General features: G+C 44.8%; 5 protein-coding genes across 5 annotated transcripts; 3 read left to right on the forward strand and 2 right to left on the reverse strand.

Moving 5' to 3' along the window:
* Positions 1 to 2,776: 2,776 nt before the first annotated feature.
* LAJ45_02776 (uncharacterized protein) lies at positions 2,777 to 3,246 on the forward strand (the record flags this gene model as incomplete). Its single annotated transcript, XM_046112367.1, has 2 exons — positions 2,777 to 3,010; positions 3,097 to 3,246. 2 exons carry the CDS (start codon positions 2,777 to 2,779, stop codon positions 3,244 to 3,246), a joined length of 384 nt encoding a protein of 127 aa, XP_045974493.1.
* Positions 3,247 to 4,232: 986 nt separating this feature from the next.
* Positions 4,233 to 7,870, reverse strand: LAJ45_02777 (uncharacterized protein; the record flags this gene model as incomplete). Its single annotated transcript, XM_046112368.1, has 2 exons — positions 4,233 to 5,274; positions 5,328 to 7,870. 2 exons carry the CDS (start codon positions 7,868 to 7,870, stop codon positions 4,233 to 4,235), a joined length of 3,585 nt encoding a protein of 1,194 aa, XP_045974494.1.
* Positions 7,871 to 9,163: 1,293 nt separating this feature from the next.
* On the forward strand, positions 9,164 to 11,247 carry LAJ45_02778 (uncharacterized protein; the record flags this gene model as incomplete). Its single annotated transcript, XM_046112369.1, has 2 exons — positions 9,164 to 9,680; positions 9,746 to 11,247. The coding sequence occupies 2 exons, from the start codon at positions 9,164 to 9,166 to the stop codon at positions 11,245 to 11,247; spliced, it is 2,019 nt and encodes a 672-aa protein (XP_045974495.1).
* A 2,128-nt stretch (positions 11,248 to 13,375) lies between these two features.
* LAJ45_02779 (uncharacterized protein) lies at positions 13,376 to 13,708 on the forward strand (the record flags this gene model as incomplete). Its single annotated transcript, XM_046112370.1, has 3 exons — positions 13,376 to 13,409; positions 13,468 to 13,587; positions 13,650 to 13,708. The coding sequence occupies 3 exons, from the start codon at positions 13,376 to 13,378 to the stop codon at positions 13,706 to 13,708; spliced, it is 213 nt and encodes a 70-aa protein (XP_045974496.1).
* Positions 13,709 to 16,043: 2,335 nt separating this feature from the next.
* Positions 16,044 to 17,244, reverse strand: LAJ45_02780 (uncharacterized protein; the record flags this gene model as incomplete). The annotated part of the gene is made up of 3 exons (XM_046112371.1): positions 16,044 to 16,415; positions 16,482 to 16,978; positions 17,154 to 17,244. The coding sequence occupies 3 exons, from the start codon at positions 17,242 to 17,244 to the stop codon at positions 16,044 to 16,046; spliced, it is 960 nt and encodes a 319-aa protein (XP_045974497.1).
* Positions 17,245 to 19,245: the final 2,001 nt, after the last annotated feature.

The following is a 19,245-nucleotide window of genomic DNA, read 5'->3' on the forward strand; positions in this document are numbered from 1 at the left end:
CGAAGCTTTGAAAGAAATGAGATTGATATAAATGGGATTGAAAAGCAAATTGCATTCTAAATACATAACAGAAACGAAAGAAATTGAAGAGACAAATTATTTTTACAAGCACATACATATGAAATCATATGGGGTTTCCGTCATAAACGCGCTGGAGCTGCCGGACGGAAAAAAGAAGAGTACGCATAACCGGGGTCGGGCGCTAAACACGGTTTCTGCGGGCTGTAAGATAACAAACTATATGTACTTGATCCGACTCCGAGAAAATGTAGACACATATCCTAGAGCGATGTACATACCAGTCATACCCATACCATTGTAACATGTACTTTCGACCACAACAATCACTGACTGGCTATCATTTTCACTTTTTAAGGTCAACTTTGCTTTTGGGCAGTCGGGAATTTTGTGACAAGAGTGCCGTCCCCCCAACAGCAGCGGCAGTCGAAATTAGTAGAAATTCTCAACGAGAATTGCCTTATACCATTGGATAGTGTGCAGCTACTGGGCTAGGATAGTTCATTGCACGAATGGAAGAACATGGACATATAACTTGATCAAGGTGATTAATATTCATCCTTTGCCATTCAACCCAAGTCTCTATCCCTCACCGACCAACTCTCTATCACCACCTCGCAGTACACCAAGAAGACATGAGGGAATTGGGAGAAATGTCGATGGGTTTGGTCCATTGGGCATTCATGTGCAGCTGAAGACAACGGTTAAAAGTACTAATGACTTTACAGACTCAGACTTGATTCAACTAGACCCATCCATCGTGTACACAGGTATCCGGATATGAGGTAAGTGATCGTCGGTCCTGTGAAAAAGAAATGGAGTCATTAATTATTGAGATTAGAAACTCAGTTCTCTGAATGAGTCAAATATAGACATGACCAAAGATCCTAAGCTGTCCACAGCCCCGAACCATGTACGACGAGCAACCATCTATACCCGAGAAACCATCAAACATATCTCCTCCTACTGTCTCTATTAGTCTTCGAGTCCCGGCGCCTTGATCAAGGATGATTCTCTAACCTTTTACACCCAAACAACTCCTATTGACCTCCAAGAGAGGTATATGCAGACTTTCCATGCTTCTAAGCTTTGGTAACTGGAGGATCTACAATAACGGTGACAGGTGGGCACGCCTGTATCTCCGGATCATTGTTATTTCTCTTCCTCATGATGGCTAAGGCAGCACAGGCACCGAGACCGATCATGGATCCCCAGATGAGAAGGATAATGAGGACGATAATGATGCTGATGACGAGGATGATAACGTGATTTCCCAGCATTTTGAGTGAAGAAGGGCGGGGTGGTAGCTGAGGCTGTTTGGGGGGTGATTATTAGGGATATCCGAGATTCGAGGCTCGAGTGTGGTCTTGGATGGTTGTAGCGTGTGGGAGGTGGGGGGTAGGTAAAGACCAGACCGGCTGACAATGTTGTTTCTGTGTACACTGGCCAGCTGGGTGTGCGCGTGCCAGTGACAGCGGTTGACAGCGGTTGACGTTGTGTAGCAGGGGCTTCTGCACTACGAGATAGGAGCATTCCAGATTAAGAAACTAGTTTCTGTAAGATATATCGATAGTTAATAGAGTTTCCATCGAGATCTTGCCCGAAACCTATAAATTTCGCCATGAACACCATCGAGTGATAATCTATGAACAACTGTGTCTCTTATACTACTATAAATTCAAATATATTTATTAACCTTAGAAGCTAGTGAATCTGAAGAGCGGTATCTGAATTTGAAGTAATCGAGTCATTGAGGCGCTATAGTCGGAGGTGAAGAACGCATTATCCAGCCACTAAATGTACCCTTTCCATGTAAAGGCAGAACCAAATCCTCCCGTACATTCCAGGTAACCTGACAGCATTAAATCTTATATTAAAGATGCACAATTACAGGTGAGATAGATTGAACGCTTAGCAAGGGGAATAACAAATTTAGGTTTCGTTAATGATGTCGGGGTCTCAAGCTCCTTTGACCAGGAATAGAGGCTGTTGGGAGCCGTCGAGAAGGCAGAGCGGGGATTCTAAGGGACTGGAAGGGCTGCTCCATGTTCTGTCTGTACAGCTGTTCGGGAGAGGGGTTCGAGGGTGTAGTAATTCCGGTACCATGGCGGTGGACGGTAGAGGCGTCTACCCTACTGCAGTCTCAGTAGGGAGATTTATCTCGGATTTTGATTATCCTTGGATATCAAAAAGTTAGGTATATTAAGTTTGATGTTTTACTTTACCAATATCTCCTAACTAGAATTCTTAGTATAGCAAGAGGTTGGGGGAATTTAAACGAGTACGTGGTTTTAATATAATCACACTCAAGTGACTGGGTGGGTGGGCGGTCCATTGTAAGTAAGTTCACACTAATGAAAGTTGGCGTCATAGCGATTTATGTTGTCCTTTCAACACCTTACCTTTTCCTTACCTTCACATTCACTCACAAATCATTCTCCTGCTTTCTGATCTTCGATCATCATCCTGAACATTCTCTCATTTTATTGTCTTCATCCTGAACCTTCTCTCGACGTTCTTTGTGAAAGCTGCTCATTATACTATTTCTCAGTTGGAGCTTAGACGCCCTGCTAGCTGTCCAAGAAGCTCTGTAGTCTTCAGACTCCGTTTTTAAACACTTTCGTCCATCAGGTACTCAAGACCCATTTATTCCTTTCCCAACGCAAACATATTCATCTATTCTTCACCGCTACTCCTATTTCACCGCCACCTAAAAACACACCCACTAACACCCCCTAGAACCACAAAGAAAAGATCAATGGCCCCACTACCCCCCACCTATCAGGACCCCAAGCTCGCAAAGCTCCCCTGGATGGTCTCCAGCGGTGTAGCCTTCGTCATTATCTTTGGCACACTAGCCATCATCAGCTGTATCTTGTGCGTAAGCTACTGGTACTACGTCAAATGCAAGAATTGGGATGCCTTCCATAAAAAGCTCAGCAAGCAGTGGCGGAACGTCAAATTGTGGTTCTGCTGCCAGTATGTTAGACATGTAAGTTTGCTTCCTTCATCCTTCCTTCCCAGCAAGAAATCAATTAAAATCTCCGTGTGATGCTAATAAAGTACCTGCACGGATAGCCGAAGCACCCGGAAAACGATTGTCATCTGTTCACCGGACCCGACAGGCTTTCCGGCAGACCAAATTGGAGCCTTGCAAACCCCTCAGGAAATGCTCCTGGTGAGAACGAGAATCGAGAGGCGTTGAGGAGGGCGGGACTTGTTGTTTGACCTGTGATGCTGGAAGCATCCATGAAGCTTCATTGTGGATGCTACATTTGGCACCACAAGGTGCTGGTTATTCGTTTCTTTAACTTTAGCTTTGTTTTTTCTGGCCATTTTTCTTTTTATCTGGAGATCCATCTAGCATGTCATGTCACTGTTATGTCAGAGGATGTCCTAGCTAGCTGGAGCTATCTTGCATGCGGTTTATAGCTGGAATACATTTGCTTATCTACTTTAGCAGCTCTCTTCTTCCTATAGTCATTTTAGCGTTTGAGGATAGAGGGAAGGATAAGCGACACGTACATGGAGCTAAGATGTATTTACAGAACTTCCGACGTTGCGAAGAAGGTTGATTGATTGTTCCGAGCAGTCATTGCACTAACTACATGTACATGTGTTGGAGGGGGAGACTGGTAATCTTGTTTTTTGTTGTATACAAAACAAGCTTGATCCAGGCCCGATACTACATGTATGTACATGTAGATAGAGTACATGATGGCTATTTTTTCCTCGGTTATTAAGCCCAATCATGAGATATCACTCGACAGAATATCCACTAACCTTTTTCGGACGAGAGACCACATACATATACGTTGTGTTATTATTGTTTGGTAATAGACGAACACTACATGTAGATGCAACACATATTAAATTAATCCCCCGAATTTTCATCTAGTTTCAATGATACAATGATTGATTTTTATTCAGGAGTGGGAGAGCCCCTAGTCTAATATACATGAGATCAAAAGAGCCCCCTTCCTTTCCACTACTTCGACGCCTGGAGGCCTAACGTACCCTAAGAGATATTGATCACAAGCATCACTTTGTACAATTGTTTAATCACCACTATCATAAATCACCACCCTCAAAGTACATTAACGATGAATGATAAACTCCAAGACCACGGACCCGTTTAAAGGATTTAAAATTTACTCAAATATATAGAGAACAGCCTCTACTAGGCTTCCTCTACTCTTTCCCACTTCCTCCTCTTAATACCAACGGTAGCCGTTCCTCCTTCCTGCCTGCGCATGCACACGCCGACGGACCATCTCAGCCCGGCTGTCCAGAAGCCTATGCTGGCTATCTAGCTCGTCAGCTTCATCCCACTTCGCTATCAGGAGCCCTAGTTCCACGAACTGGCACGGATCCGGGAGGAATCTGAAGGCGATGTGGTTAAAGCCCTTCCTGTCGCGCAGGCAGAGTCTAGCTCCTAGAGCAGTCCCCAACGAGGCCATCCGGACGATTGCCGTCTTGAGGCCAAAGTGCGTCATCGTCGGGTCCCTACCGACCACGCAGTACTCGACAGCAGGCATGATAGCCTTGCTCTGCCTACTGATCATGGACACCAGCTTCTCCCTATTGACCCAAGAGGGGAGCCCGGTGATTTCGAGGCATCTCGTGGCCCCCTCGGACTCCATCGCCATCACCACATTCGGCTTGATCGGCTCGTGGCCTCCCTTCCGTGACGGAATGACATCCACGAAGCTCCGTGGGATGTGGATGGAGCGTCCAGGAACGACTCCACCTCCCCAGCAGATTCCACGGTTCTGGTTGACAGCGTCTCGGTAACGAGCTGCATCATCTCGGGAGATAAAGTAGATCCCAACTACTGTTCGGCACTCGCCATCGTGGAAGTCGATGCGCTCGAGTGGTCCACCACCCAGGTGCGTGCCAAGCTCTGCAAGGGTGAGGTCCGGAGGGAGGTTCTTGATAAGAATGCCTCGACCGTGTGGCTCGACGGACTTCTTAGACCGGTTCTTCTTGCTCGACTGTACCGAAGACTTGACCGAAAGCTGGCGCGGAATAAATGGTGCGGCCGACGCAGAGAGGGTGGTGGTAGGAACAGTGGGGATAGCGGAGACATCGAGGTTGGAAGAGACGGTTGAGGAACTATCGGAGATCGAGGAGATCTCTGATTCAGAAGGAGCACCCCAAAGAGAGTCATTCGAGCGGTAACGTTGCACTCTGGTGTTCTTATCACCTCCATGTTCTGGTGGAGGAAATTGCTGGCTCGAACTGCTCCACATAGCTCTGCAGCTGTTAAACCGATCATTGACCGGCACAGATTCCTCCAATCTGTTGACCGCAGGAGTGAGATTGAGGGCAATCCCTGCTCATTATCGAGATCCTGGACTTTTACAACTGTTCGGTGAACAAGTTGATTCCATGCCGCCATTGGAAAGTCGCAGACTCTCAATGGCCGCCGATCAACCGACGTCAACAATAACCATGTGGGGTCGACGCTGGCAATCAGTCTGGCCACGTTGGGGGCGTTGTTAGCGATAAGGAGCTCTGCACTCACTTTGCCGAAGACTCCTTCTAACAGTTTTATCATATTTGGCTGGATGTCAAGCTGCTGTTGGATCGTCAAAGTGAATGGCCTAGGTGTCGCAACGTCAAACCTGTTGTAAACGGGGTTCGCGGGTATCTTTGAGGATGCTACAGGGACACTCGCGGCAGGTTGGTGCTGGGAGAGCTCAGCATATAGTTCAAGCTCTTTGTTGAGGTCGTCCAACGGACCTGGACTCTTCACTCGAGACCCTGACTGGTCTCTGCCGTGTGATTCACTGATGTACAGGAACTCCCCACCTTCTGCGTGGGATTGTGCGACGGATCTGGTGTGTTGAGAAGATGAATTCATATTCTTTATACCAGTGCAAAAATCAAAAATCGCAGTCCCGGCCTTAACACCATCGTTCCCAGATTTGTACTCAACAGCTCCACTCCCAGTTATACCTAGACTTGTGAACCCTGAATTGTGAACTTGTGAGACCGCATCAATTTTTGAGTAAGTATGACCGACGTTATTAGAGGAGCTTCCATTATTTCCGTATATTTCTTTAAGAATACTAAGTGCTTGTGGTTGAGATCCTAATTGTGGAGAAAATAATTGACTTTTGTAAATTCGTGAGGTTGAGATATCGACTTTCGGCAAGGAAATCCTAGGAGTTGAAATGGATTCGCTTGTTGAGGTGTCTTCTGAGTCGGAATTGTCAGGTACATCATTGCTGTAAATTTCTTTCGGCCCGATAGTCTTTGGTTGAAATTCCAGCCCCGTCGGACCTTCCTCAGCCTGTGAAGTTGCTATACCGACTCCCGCGGAGACCCTCTCGAGGGAACCAATATTGAATGTTTCATCAAGCAGTTGAGTTTCTCTAGGTTCGGTATTTGGCTTCTCGGAGAAGGGGTGATTTTGAACCCGGGGAGTACTTGAAGTGCTGATAACTGCACAGGTGGCTCCATTGGTTTCTTCGTTGTCCTCTGGAACGGTTCTCTCTAAGCTAGACTTAATAGGACCGTGTCCAATGGTGCTTCTACCATAGATGTGATCAACAAGTGTACTTCTTCTATCTTGGATATTAAAAAGCACTGAGTTTTGAGTCGGAGAATATGAATCATCGGTATAACTGCAAGTGTCTGGCGTAATCTCGAGTTTGGTTTGAAGAATATTTCTAACATAACTAGAATTATTTAAATCATGCCTAAGACCACGATTGCCCTGGGTTTCATGAAGTGGTTTGTTTTCTGCCTCCGGAATCTTTGACTCCTGCGAGAATGGTGAGATTTGAGACCGTATATGAGAATTCTCAATATAAGTGTGTGTGTCTTCCGTAATCTCAAAACTGTATTGGCCTCCAAAAGTAGGTTTCACAAGACCAGTCTTTCGAGCATCGTGACCAAGAACGTTTTGGCTAGAATTGTACGCGCCAGAATTGAGTCTACCATCGTTGTTGGTGTAGGATCCGCCGAGAGAACTGCTTTCTTTCCCATAGACTTTTAAGTTGTCCAAGCCCGTTGGAGCTTCGGTTGGTCTAGTCGAATCTTCGATGTCGTTCTGGACGTCTGTTATCGTTTGTTTGGCTCCAAGAACATTTTCGACCGGACTAAACTTGCTGGAATGATCCTTAGAACCACTGCTACTGTCATGTTCATTGATTGGCCTTCGTGTCTCTTGGAATTTTGGATCATCTAAGAGCGCTGGTATTTGAATCTGTGTGTTTGAATTAACAATTTCGGTGTGGGTGTCTGGCATAAATTGTTTAGCTTCAAAAACAGTTTTAGCAAGGCTAGACTTTTTAGTATCAAATGGCCATGTGTTTAGTTTGGTTTGAAGTTCAAAATTCTGTAAAAGGGTTGTGCTTGAGGTCCTTGGAATACGAGGTCCTGAATACGTGCAAATACCGTCTCGGTGTTGATCAGAAATCGATTTGCCAAACCTTTGTTTACCCAGATCACCACCGCCAACTTGTTCGCCTTTACTTCCTTCTCCTGTAAGGTAAGTATCTATCTCTGGAAGCCTAGACCGTGAAGCAGAATCATTGTTTTTCATGTAGATGCGCAGTGGTGTTTCGAAATCCCTTCCGGATCCAGAAGTGTTTTTACAAGAACTAGGCTTATCAGACCTGTTTTTAGCATTGCCGCTACCGTATACTTGCTCCGGTGGCTTGAGATCGTCCGTCCGAGGGGCATATTCATCCAAAACTGTAAACTGTGGATCAAAAATCTCGACTCCAGCGAAAAGAACCTGCTTTTTGGCTGCAGTGACATTATCTCTCGAAGCTCTGGACGGAACAATCGTACAACCGGAACCTTCGCCGATTTTCGCCCGAATATTGGTTTTGTCCATCCCACCTACGACAAGAACTAGAGACCTTCCCGAGATCGGACTATCCTGTGGTACAAGGAGCTTAAAAGGGGGCTAGTAACTAGCTTGGAGAGAGTTTATGTGTGTAACAATGTGCAGCACAGGAGAGAGTAGTACGGAAAGAGGTTGATGTACGGAGGGAAAACTAAGGGACGGTGGGGATTAGACTGTCTGCATGGACCGGTCATAAATGTAGGTGTACGTGTGGCGTGGTGGCGCTAGTTTCGACTACCACTAGTACACCTCAGGCCGTGTCAGTTGGGTTAATTTGGTGTGTGTTTTCGCCAATCCGGTATAACAAATATACCAAAAGTAGCTAAGCTTCACTAACTCCTGTTTAGTAGTTTACATATTGATTTATACACGAGATTGGTTAACTCGAGAGCAACAGAGCTCATCACTCAGTGGATATTTTCCAATAAGTGCATTTATTCGCATATAGAGCAATAACTGAGAGGACCGTGTACTTAGTACATTTTTTGGAATGTGATTCTTAGTTGATTCCATCGACTGCATACATGTACATGTATTATTACTGACATTATAAGATTTGATCTATACTGAAAATGTGACGTATAATAATATTTGGAATTGATTCCGTTATATGGGTTAACTCAAGCTTCATGCAGCATCCATGGTACCCACATACACCCTACGAAAATTCCCTCTAACCTAATTGATAATCTACCCGTAACCTTAAACGATAGCAACTAGGGTATTGTATCCCGCGAAGAGCCATTCTCGGTGGTGGATACATATATATAAGGACAAGATAAATGTATTCTTTTTATCCTTGATATCCTCTCGAAGGATATATAGACTGCCTCAGCTCATCAGAAATGTTGAAGAAGTTGAAGGATACGATCAAAGACATCGTAGGAAACCAATACGCCAGCCAGAATCAGCGAGTGATATATCATGACGACGATCAACAACGAACAATTTGTGAGTCGAAGCAATTCCTGCTATTAGTGACCACATGCAGGCTATTTAATTTCTATTTCATGAGTAAAATAACGTGCTAGTACGTGTTTGGGCGAGGGGGGCTGCCCTAACCCCATACTGTCAGATATCTGCATTGAGCCCAGGCAGTCATAGGCCCACACTGAAGGAACATCCATTCTTCCCTCTTGACTTCGTTCGTCACACTCTTTTCCCCATCTTCCTCATCCCACACACCCGTTCACATCATCTACCTCATCCCCACCCGTCTCTCCTTCATCCATATTCCGTTCTAATCCATTCTATTTCTGCTCCATCTCGGAAATGACACAAATGTCGAAAGGAAACAAGTACACGATTCCACGTCGTAGGATCTCCAATAATCGTTCAGCGTATACTGCCCCAGGAATTACCCCTACCCCACCAGGTAGAAATCCAGGCATCGTCTTCGTTCCAGCTGGTGCTAGTGCTGTTCAGACGTATCTTCAGCCAAGTGAAACAAGCACTCCCGTACAGGGTTCATCTGCTGCTAACAAAGACGTACCTAAAGCATCTATCAGAATGATTCTAAAGCGTTCGAATTCTCCTTCCTCCAAACCAGCGGAAATCTCTACACGCGGGTCATCAGGGGATATATTGCTACAGGATATTATGAAGGAGATGCATACTCACTCGCTGGAGCAGAATGAAACACCCCATGTGTCTCCGGATCTTTCGGTTCCATTGAACCATGACATTTCTTTTCATCCTTTTGAGTCCAAGCTCTGGGTCAATTTTTACAAGGCTCCGCCTCTACCAGCCGAAGATGAGAAGTGGCCAGATTTTAGAACCAGGAACAATGCTATGCTAAGTGAGTCCCCTATCAGTCTCCGAATTAGCTCTCTGTGCAAATATTAACATGTATGAAAATTCAAGATGCACCAATTCTAGCAAGGTCTGACATGTTACCTGATCAATTGTTCGAGCATATGAACCCAAAGGGTCCCACACATGCACCAGTCAAGGTCGAAACCCAAGTAAAGCATGCTGCACCCGTCAGATCGTTTAGAATGCAGCCGCTTGTAAACCCACTACTGCAAAAGCCTTCCCGTGTGTCACCAAAAAAGTCCAGCGAAGTGCGGGGTAGTGCCCAAGCTTGGAAACCCCCACCAGCGTTTGTCCCAGGCGTACCATTCCAGGCAGTCACCACCAATCCTACGACAACCCAGGAAAAGCTTTCTACTCCTCAACTCGGCAGAGAAGTTGGAAATAGCACAGCAGGCTCCATACATATCGCTGATATCGATCCAGCTATATGGCGTGCAAAGTCTTCTTCTACTCAGGCAGCTCCCATGGAGCCTTACCCTGAGAGCCACTCCAATCCACCAGCTCCAAAGCATTCTAGGAGCGGTGTGAGAAACCGGCCCGCGGCAACCCCAGATGTTTCTGTACCGATGCGAGGTATCCCATCAATGCCGATGATGGGGCCTGACGATCAAAACTTCCAGATTGAGCCGCGCGTCTCCGCGAACCCCAACTGGACGTCGGGTTACTATCCACCACTTTTCCAGCAGCAAGGGGTGGTGAGAAATAGCCCTGAACAATACTTGCATCCCGCCAATCTAATTGGTTCATCCCCAAATACATCAAGAAACAGATCAGCCTCCAATGCCGCTCCAGTCCTCCTCACCTCTACTCGTGGCGTCTACATTCGAGGTTTGCCAGCCAATATCACTCGAAGCCAGCTCTGTGCCAATATTCGAGGTGGTGCTATCGAACGCTTCACCCTCCTCACTGTAGACGATAAGCTTGACGCTGCAGTCTTCTTCATTACGACTGAAGCTGCTAAGGCTTACAAGCAGTTTACCAATGGCGTCGGGGGAATTTGGTGGAACCCCAAGGACCATCACAACTCCTTTCCTTCTTTCACTGCATTTATCGGCCCTGAATGCTGCGGCTACGACAGGCTCTCCGACTCTGTCAGAAAGGCAGTGGATAACGAAAACGCAACCAGATGCGTTGTTGCTTTTGGGATCCCTGAGATTTTGAGCATCGAGGGCATCATCCAACGTTTGCAAAGAGCTATCCATCCACACAAGGTCGAGATCGAATCGTTCACCGATACCACGGCTGTGGTTGGACCTGGTGGGCCCGAGCATAAGAGGATGACGATTATCAGGTTCACAAGCATCACGATGGCCTTGAGGGCAAGGAGGTACTTTAAGGAGACGTCTATGTTCCAAGGCATGACAGTGCATTTTGCCCCAGATGAGTGTGCTGGGCCATTGAGCGAACTCTCCGTGAAGTGGAACAAGGAGCTCCATACGTCAAACTTGATGCGTCCATCAAGACGCAACTTACACGGAGAATTCGCTGTTGGGATGAACGAGCTGGCTAGTCGGATGGATGGAGCCGGAGGAAGAAAAAAAAGAGCCTAAGCAATCCTTTGCTTATCCTTCACTTTTCAACGAGCCTTATTCCCTGCTCTTGATAGTTAGAGCTATTGTATTCCTATGATTAAAAGGTTATTGTTTTCATTTACTTTTATCCGTTGTTTTTCACAATAACTAAGGTTCAAATTTTCTCTAATTTCTTCATATTCTTACTTCCTCGTTTGATCTTACTTGCTCGTTTGATTTGGGCTTGTTCTAATTGTTTTACTAATCTTCTTCATCTCTTCTCCTCTTCTTAGGCCTTCTTACAGCTGGCCCGTTTCTCTTATCTCTATGGCTTCCTTTAAACTTTCCCTACCTTTTTTTTTGCTACTTTTTCCACCAGGTCCTCAAGTTTCTCATTTTTAACTATAATGTCATCTTTTCGTCTTCTTGAGTTTCGACCCAGCATTTACTAAAAGTCTTTCAAACTATATTAGCGAGCGTATATATATTTTTTTCTTTTTTTGTTAGGTAACTAGGACTGATATTGAAGGAGAGTGGGACGATGACGAGTGTAAATGTTAATGGCATAATGTTCATAGAGCGGGATGGAAAATGATATCAATTATGTCTCTAAGATTCCGAAGAAAATACGCAATTTTACTAGGGGAGCTCAGCAGAGCACCGGAAAAGGACCGGAAAAGGCATCGTAACTATATTCATACTCCAGATAATTCTTAAGTGCTACGCACATATCATGATCAAAGAACGATGTATAATCTAGCAATCATAATTCATCGAGTTACTCTACAATTCAAACAAACGCCAGCTCAACTTCATATTTGATTCGATTTGATATCCTGATCTCTAGGCCTTCCAGCTACATTATGATATATCATCAGTTAAGGAATGAAGTAATTCAGTGCAACGAAGCCAGCAATAACTTTCCGAGTAAAGCCGAACATTAACCACCGAAAGCATCCAATACTTTCCAGCTTTTGAACATAGATTACTGAACGAAGACTCTAGTACGATAGTAAGGAATGCTTGTACCTATAGTCACAATTGGGCGAGTCATAGATACAAACTTAGACATTACAATAATCATACTACCATGATCTCTTTACTAAATAGAATTTCCCTTGAACATAATGTGCTTTTCTCCTGTGCTCTTATTGCTTGGATGCCTTGAGCCGACTTAGTTTGAGAAGGCTGCATGGTGCCTCGGCGCATCCGTCTCGATAGGAGGTGACTTTCCGTCTGCCTCATAGTGAGGCGAGCCACATGGGGCGCGCACGGGAGCCTCGGATATTTAGCAACGCTCCACTGCAGTTCGAAGGTGAATAGACCCGTATATCTTTCCGGCTGTGTGCATGATTATAACGAAAGCTCATGACTCTCCGTGTACACCGAGTAGCGTTACACCATTCTCCCCTCATGCTCAGTGACATGCTTCTTGCAACCCAACTAGTGAGGAGGGTCTATTATAATGCTCTGAAGCGCGTTCTTTCATTGATCGCCGGTGCTAATGACTTCTCATTTCGTTTATAGGATAGAGGTCTGTGTAGCATTGCGCCAAGATAATGTGCACTTAAATACGTTTTTAAGGCCGTTTTCAAGGGATTATTGCAAAAAAGCAATTAAGCATAGATTCATGCGCGAGTGACAGTGTGTGACCAGGACACATGTTACCCGGCTTGAACCACACATCAACTGCAAATGCAATCTCATAATTTTATTGAAACGTGCACTGGCTTCTTTCCATCGAAGATATGTTTGCCAGATTCAGTTCGTCGAGTATATGTGTCCTATACCAGACTGTAGCCAAAGCTGATAATCGTATTAACATACAGCGCTATAAACCACATATACACACAATGGATCCGGATGCTTACATGAAATGATAAAGCAATTCAACCTTTCACAGCTCAAGAAACGCTAAGCGTCATACGTGTATCCCCTAGAGGGCATACAGTATATTTTTCCTGTCCCTAACCATGAGGGCCCTGGCATCCCTGTAACGCCAGTTAGTCTTAACTCTTCCCGCCAGAGATGCACACAGTGCTAGTACTACCACCTGCCACCAGGTAAACACGTACAAGCAGGTGAACACCCAAATTTCAAGCAATTATCCTCCCAACCTCAAAATCAAACCCAACTATTTCCATCTACTCACAAAACGCTCATCAAGATGTGCACTGTCACACCCACCATCTATACCTGCGGTAAGTCCTTCCTTCTCAAGATCCCACCGAGAAGCCTCCAACTAACACATATTCCTAGGATACCAGAGAAAAAAGTTCTTGCCCTGTTATGCGTGGATAAATGTGTATGGACTGCTAGGTGTGAAATGTCCTTACCATTGCATCGAAGGTACCATATTGGATGACGAGTCATGCTTGAGTAAGTTATATATAGTCCTACTAGCAACGAACTTGAATGGCGGCGCTGACGTGTAGGTATAGGATCTTCCTGTGTATGGCTTTCGGATCGGAAGAGGTGCATGAACCATTTTGCCAGTTGAGGAGGTCGAACGCTTCTGTGGTTCACTGCGCGACAGGTCCTAGATTTTTATGATGGAGATAATAAAGATCGTGGTCTTTTCCCTCTAGCGTTAGTTCTATTTTGATGAAATGATGAGCTCACCAGATTATTAAATATTATGTTATCGAACTAGAGCTATTCATCAGATATAGGTATCTACTTTGAGAAAAATGCTAGCACGTTGAAGGAACAAGCAGTGCTCAGCCGCTGTATCTCCTCATTCAACTTTTGAATGTTTCGCAGGCCAGTGGATTACCCATTAACACCCTCTCGTTATATGAAGGTCGGATTCTAGTAATTATTCTTAGCCTAAACACCAACCGTGGTAAGTGGTCTGCATAGAGCCTTAAAGCATTGAGAAACGGTTCTGCCCTGTTCATAAAGATGAGAATTCTCTGTATCTTTGACAAGTGATAGTTGATGTATGAAGCTCTGTTGGTTTCTCCGTAGACTTAACTTCTCTTCATGGTCTTTGTTTTGGATAGTGAATTTAATGGGTTTCTCATAGTCTCGTACCCAGCCCGTTACTTGCAGCCCTGCAGCTGGAAGCATGGAAGTAGACGGGTTGGGGACGAGCCTAGGTTTTTCATTGTTCAGACCCAACTCGACCCATTCTGAACATGTTACTACAATCTGTACTCTCAATTTCCGCCTGTTAGTTTTTTTCTAGAATAGATGTAGCTATATGTGTTCTGTGCTGGGTTCAGGGTGTGCAAGAGCTATTCGACAGAGGTTTTCAATTGTGTCCCTCTGTATGACACTTGTTAGCAATTAATTAATACCCTTGCGTGCCAAAAGATGAGCTGGCAACACCCAGAACGTGAGTAGGTAAAGATGATTTGTGGATTTTTCTGAGCATTGTAAGCGACAAAGAGGTTGACTTGAGCCCAGGTGGCTGCTAGGCAGTGCAGACTGCGGCCCTTGGCGCTAGTGAAGACTGTGGACCTTGGCCTGTCTTATTGAGGTAAGACCGAATGGGATGGAGATACATAAATCTTACACAGGAAGATGTATTACAATTAATTTATTGCAATTAAAATTTCTCACTCTTTTACTTTATCTACTTATGGTGCGCCCACGCTTAAAGGTAGCGGATCGCGACGAAATGACAATGGCTTATAACTTTGTGACGAAAAATCGTAAAAAAAAAGCGTAATGATAGAACTCTAGTACTAGTGATGAAATTTAGTTCTATGTTTGCAGAATTTTAATATCTGTCTGGGTTGTAAAGCCTTAGGAAGTTGAAATTGTGTATCTTTGTATGTAAAATGCGCCAAGACTGAACAAGTGGAACAGCATTATACCCATTTATACCCCCAGAAAAGCAAACCTGACTGATCCGTGGCAGTAATGCAGCAGAATGGCTAGAAATGGGCCCTCTTATTGGCCCATGAGGCCCTATTGCAGCCACAATTGTTCCACTTCCGTATGCCACATATCACCTTTAAGAGTGTGCGCACCATACATATTACACCCCGCAGCAAAACGACTAGAACTGTTGCTTATAGAGTGGCTACTGGAGTGGATGATAAAGATATCTTCCCGCCCATTGATTGTAGATAAGATCTAGAGAAATAAAGAGATCTATGAGTCAAGGTCACTCTGTCTCGGCGTCTGCTTTAAGGGTGGGCGGCATTTTTTCATTTGTCTCGCTCATGTAGGCCTGTGATTGTGATCCCGACAGCTCGAGTATAGGTACCCGGGCCCTTTGTATGTACCTACATGTATGTGTACCTACATGTACAGCAATAGGTAATAAGTGATGGAACGCCCTGAGAGTACAAACACTTAATATTAGTGGCGTTTACCAAACAGGTATCGAATCGCTGTGCTCAATCACTTATTACCTACCCTGTACATAATGGTATCGAATTAATTAACATGGACTCTTAATACGCCAGATAATACGGAACACTATGTGTACTCCCTACCCCCAACTTAAGATATAACAAATATCTGTCCCGATTCAATTTATGGCCCTTTGGGTTTCATTCCCCTAACGTGCTGTTACTTCAAATTGTGAGATTTTTAATTAAACAACGTACACTCCATTTCATCGCTAGACCGCTGCAATCGTTCAGCCTATTCTACACATTCTCGACCATAGATAAACCAAAGGCCAACGTCCCCTGATGGCCCCAAAGCTTTCGTTTTGTAAGATTGTCCCTAGGTCCCTAGGTTCAACGCAAAAAAAACGAGGACAAACCAATATTGTACATGGCCAAATGGCAAGAAGAATTAACGCTGTAGAAGATCAAACTAGCTAGAAGTTAATTCTATTTTCTCCAATATCTCCTAAGCTTTAAACACTCACCTTAAAACCAACCGTACATAAAATCTCCTTGAGCCCACCCATTATACGCTTGATCTTCAAACCATGGACGCATTGCTGGTTCGTTAATGTCGACAGAGCCGGGTAGAATGATATCTAGATCTGTGGACACTGATGTTTCATCCCTTGAACTCTCCAACATCGCCACAATGGTAGTAACGAAGTTGTTCCGCTGGTTTAAAAGAGGTGACCTGTTAAGACGAACCCGCCTGTTCTTCAGGTCCTCCAAGAGGGAGGTATCCCCCATAAGGGAGTGTATCAAGGCTGTATGGTTATACCTACACGCAAGGTGCAAGATATTCTTATCATTGCGCATCTCTTCGTGGCCAACGATCCAAAGAAGGATCTCATACCGCTAGTCTAGGGTAACTTTCGAGCTAGAATTCCCACCTGCAATTTTCTCACGCATGTAGCGAAGTACAGCCTCATCACAGGCGCTTCGACCCCAGATATTGCGCGTGGTGAAGAGGGAATGGGATGGATAGTTGGTTAATATTTTAATCATGTCCAGTCGTCCTTCATGGATTGCTACATGAAGCGGGGTCCGCCCCCGGATGTCCAGGTCTGTTATCCAAGCCCCCGCTTCTAAAGCGCGCTCGAATTGCTGCATATCACCTCCCATGATAGCATAGTGGAGGATTCCACCCCATTCCTGGGCACGTCCTCCGGCGAAAAGCTTAATTTTGAAAGGGTTCCGGAGAATTTCATTAAGAATTTCTTTGGCGGGATTGGACGGGTTTAGAAAAACGCAAAAGTCTTGGGCCGCGTAATGCTCTGCAAGAAAGTTTGTGACCACCCAAGCGGTTTCGGATCCCTCCATGATGACCCTACGTAATAGCTCCTCATCCTTGGCAAGAGCTGCCTGATAAACCTTGTTGATCAGCTTTATGTGATTAACATCCGTCTCGAACTGTTGGACTATATATTAGATTCCGAGTCACAATGCAACAAATTTAAAGGAAGGACTTCGAAGATTAATTGCCCACCTCTATAACACTTGGACGCTTTTTTTCGGCACCTCCTAGACTATCTAAGAAGTACCGGCTGGAGCTGTCTCCGAATAACCTCACCCTCCAGCATAAACGACAGCTACAATCTGCATTAACAATCAACCCTCCAGGGTTGACTGGGTTGTCTGACAGGCTATTCTCAGCGCCGAAACCGATTCCTTCCGACCCTATCATTATGAGAGCGGTATGTCTACCGCGCAAACTGTTAATAAATTTAATCATTTACGTCCTTAGTCACGATTTAAGGTTACGAGACTCGGATCTAGTTATTAGAATCATATTGGCCCTCGGTCAAGAAATGAAGTCATTACCAGATTTAATACATACAGTTTTGACGTGAAATACTAATATAATTAACAGTGCGCTGAGAAGAAAGAAGCCTTCTGACAAGGAAAAAAGACTCCTGCGGACGAAAAAAAAAAACGAATAAAGATTAGTCAAACAAAAACATAAACAAGGGAACATATCCTGAGACCAATGACCTCGAGATGGTTGAGGGTCTTTACAAAGTATGAGTATCTTACGATGATTAAAGAGCTCAGAAAGGCAGCTCTTCTCGGACAGAAGTAGGAGAAACGGACCCTCACTCGCCAACGAGCCAAAATATTGAAGCACGCCTAACTCGAGATGCTCTTTCTTGGCAGAAAGTATCCCTACAGCTGCAGAAATAGATCTTTTACAAGTCTAGAAGGAAAGAACATTCCAGGTCAACCATTGATCAAGAGAAACATGTGGGCCCAGAGTGACAATTTACGTTTTGGTACCAGAGAAAGTTACGTTCTAAGACTGGCTGACAACTATTCGTTGCAAAAGGACCTTAAATAAAGGCCTCTGTTGAGAAATCAATATTTAAGCGTACGAGGCCTATCATGAAACGTTAGTCAAGGTCAAGCTTACATTTTCTTGGACTTAATTTCTCAACTCACTTGAGGGAAATGGAAACACAGAGTTTGAAGGGGAAATCAGGGCGGGGTAGAGAAGTAGGTCGGGCGTGGGTTCGAACGCTTCGATGAGAGGGAGAGTATTTTGTTAATTGCGGTGTATCGGTGACCTCGTACCCAGTCTAGTATTTTGTGGTTTCTGTGCCAAGACTTTCTGGGGATGGGATCGAGCTCAGTGTATCGGGACTTTTCAAACGAAATTTCGGGGAACGGTTTAATTGTGTGGTTCATATGTTTGTGGGGTTGGGCAAGTACGACTAATCAATATTTGTGACGCTGAAACGGAATAGGGCTTGAACCACGATGGGTTCTGCAAGTAATGACACTTTTTCTTTAAGAGCCTCGACGACATAAGCAACTCTAGGTCTCTCACCCTTCCATTTCCTATCAGAGAAATATCTGGACTTTGAGAAATACACTTTTGGAAAATCTTTGATACAGTCAATTTTTTACGAAAATTATTATTAAAGCTTCTTTTAGCGGTAAATTCTAGCGTGGAATCACAGTTTTAGGAATCGAATCCTCGGGCCTTATACACTGTAGTTATGATAAAATTTACGCAGTTTTCGTCGCATGAGAAAACTCACACTTGGCCGGTTAATTTTTCTCTCTTGGTATACGTTCAAATGCTGGAAAATTTCAAGAGCTAGTCTAGAAACAAGTTTACTCCTCCTTAGAAAGACTGAGGGGCGCCACATCAAAGAAGAATCGCTAGTTTATAGCAGCACCTCTCATCAGCTACCAGCGATCGACAGGCTAATGGAGTTAACACCGCGACGCATACGTGGCGGGTAGTAAGTGCTGCGTCGGAACCACCCAAAAGTGGCCATACCCCTCTATATTTTGGTGAGAATCTTAAAACACCGGCGTTATGGTTCCTGTGCACCGTGCATATGGACAGGGATAATGGTCGCGAGTGCGACATAGTGGATCACTCGAGCTATGAGTGTTGCAACCATAGGGCTACGCAGCGGATTGGTGCATCATGAAACCTCTAGCGCGAGGTTTGGAAATGGAAGGTTAGGCTAGAAGATCCGATCCGCTAAGTGGCGTGCTTTTTGACGAACTAGACGAGGGTGAAGGGGGCCAGTTAAGAGGATTAAGACGTTAATATTGCAGAATGTCAGTACTAAATTCAACCATTCCTAATTCTCACCTTATCGAAATATGTCAAGGTTAGTGGGTGGTCAGTTTTCCCACAACGTAGTGAAGGACCCGTCTCGAGGGAGGCCTG

The sequence above is a fragment of the Morchella importuna genome (genome assembly GCF_003444635.1).
Source record: "Morchella importuna strain M04M26 chromosome Unknown Morimp01GS005, whole genome shotgun sequence".
NCBI classification, from domain to species: domain Eukaryota; kingdom Fungi; phylum Ascomycota; class Pezizomycetes; order Pezizales; family Morchellaceae; genus Morchella; species Morchella importuna.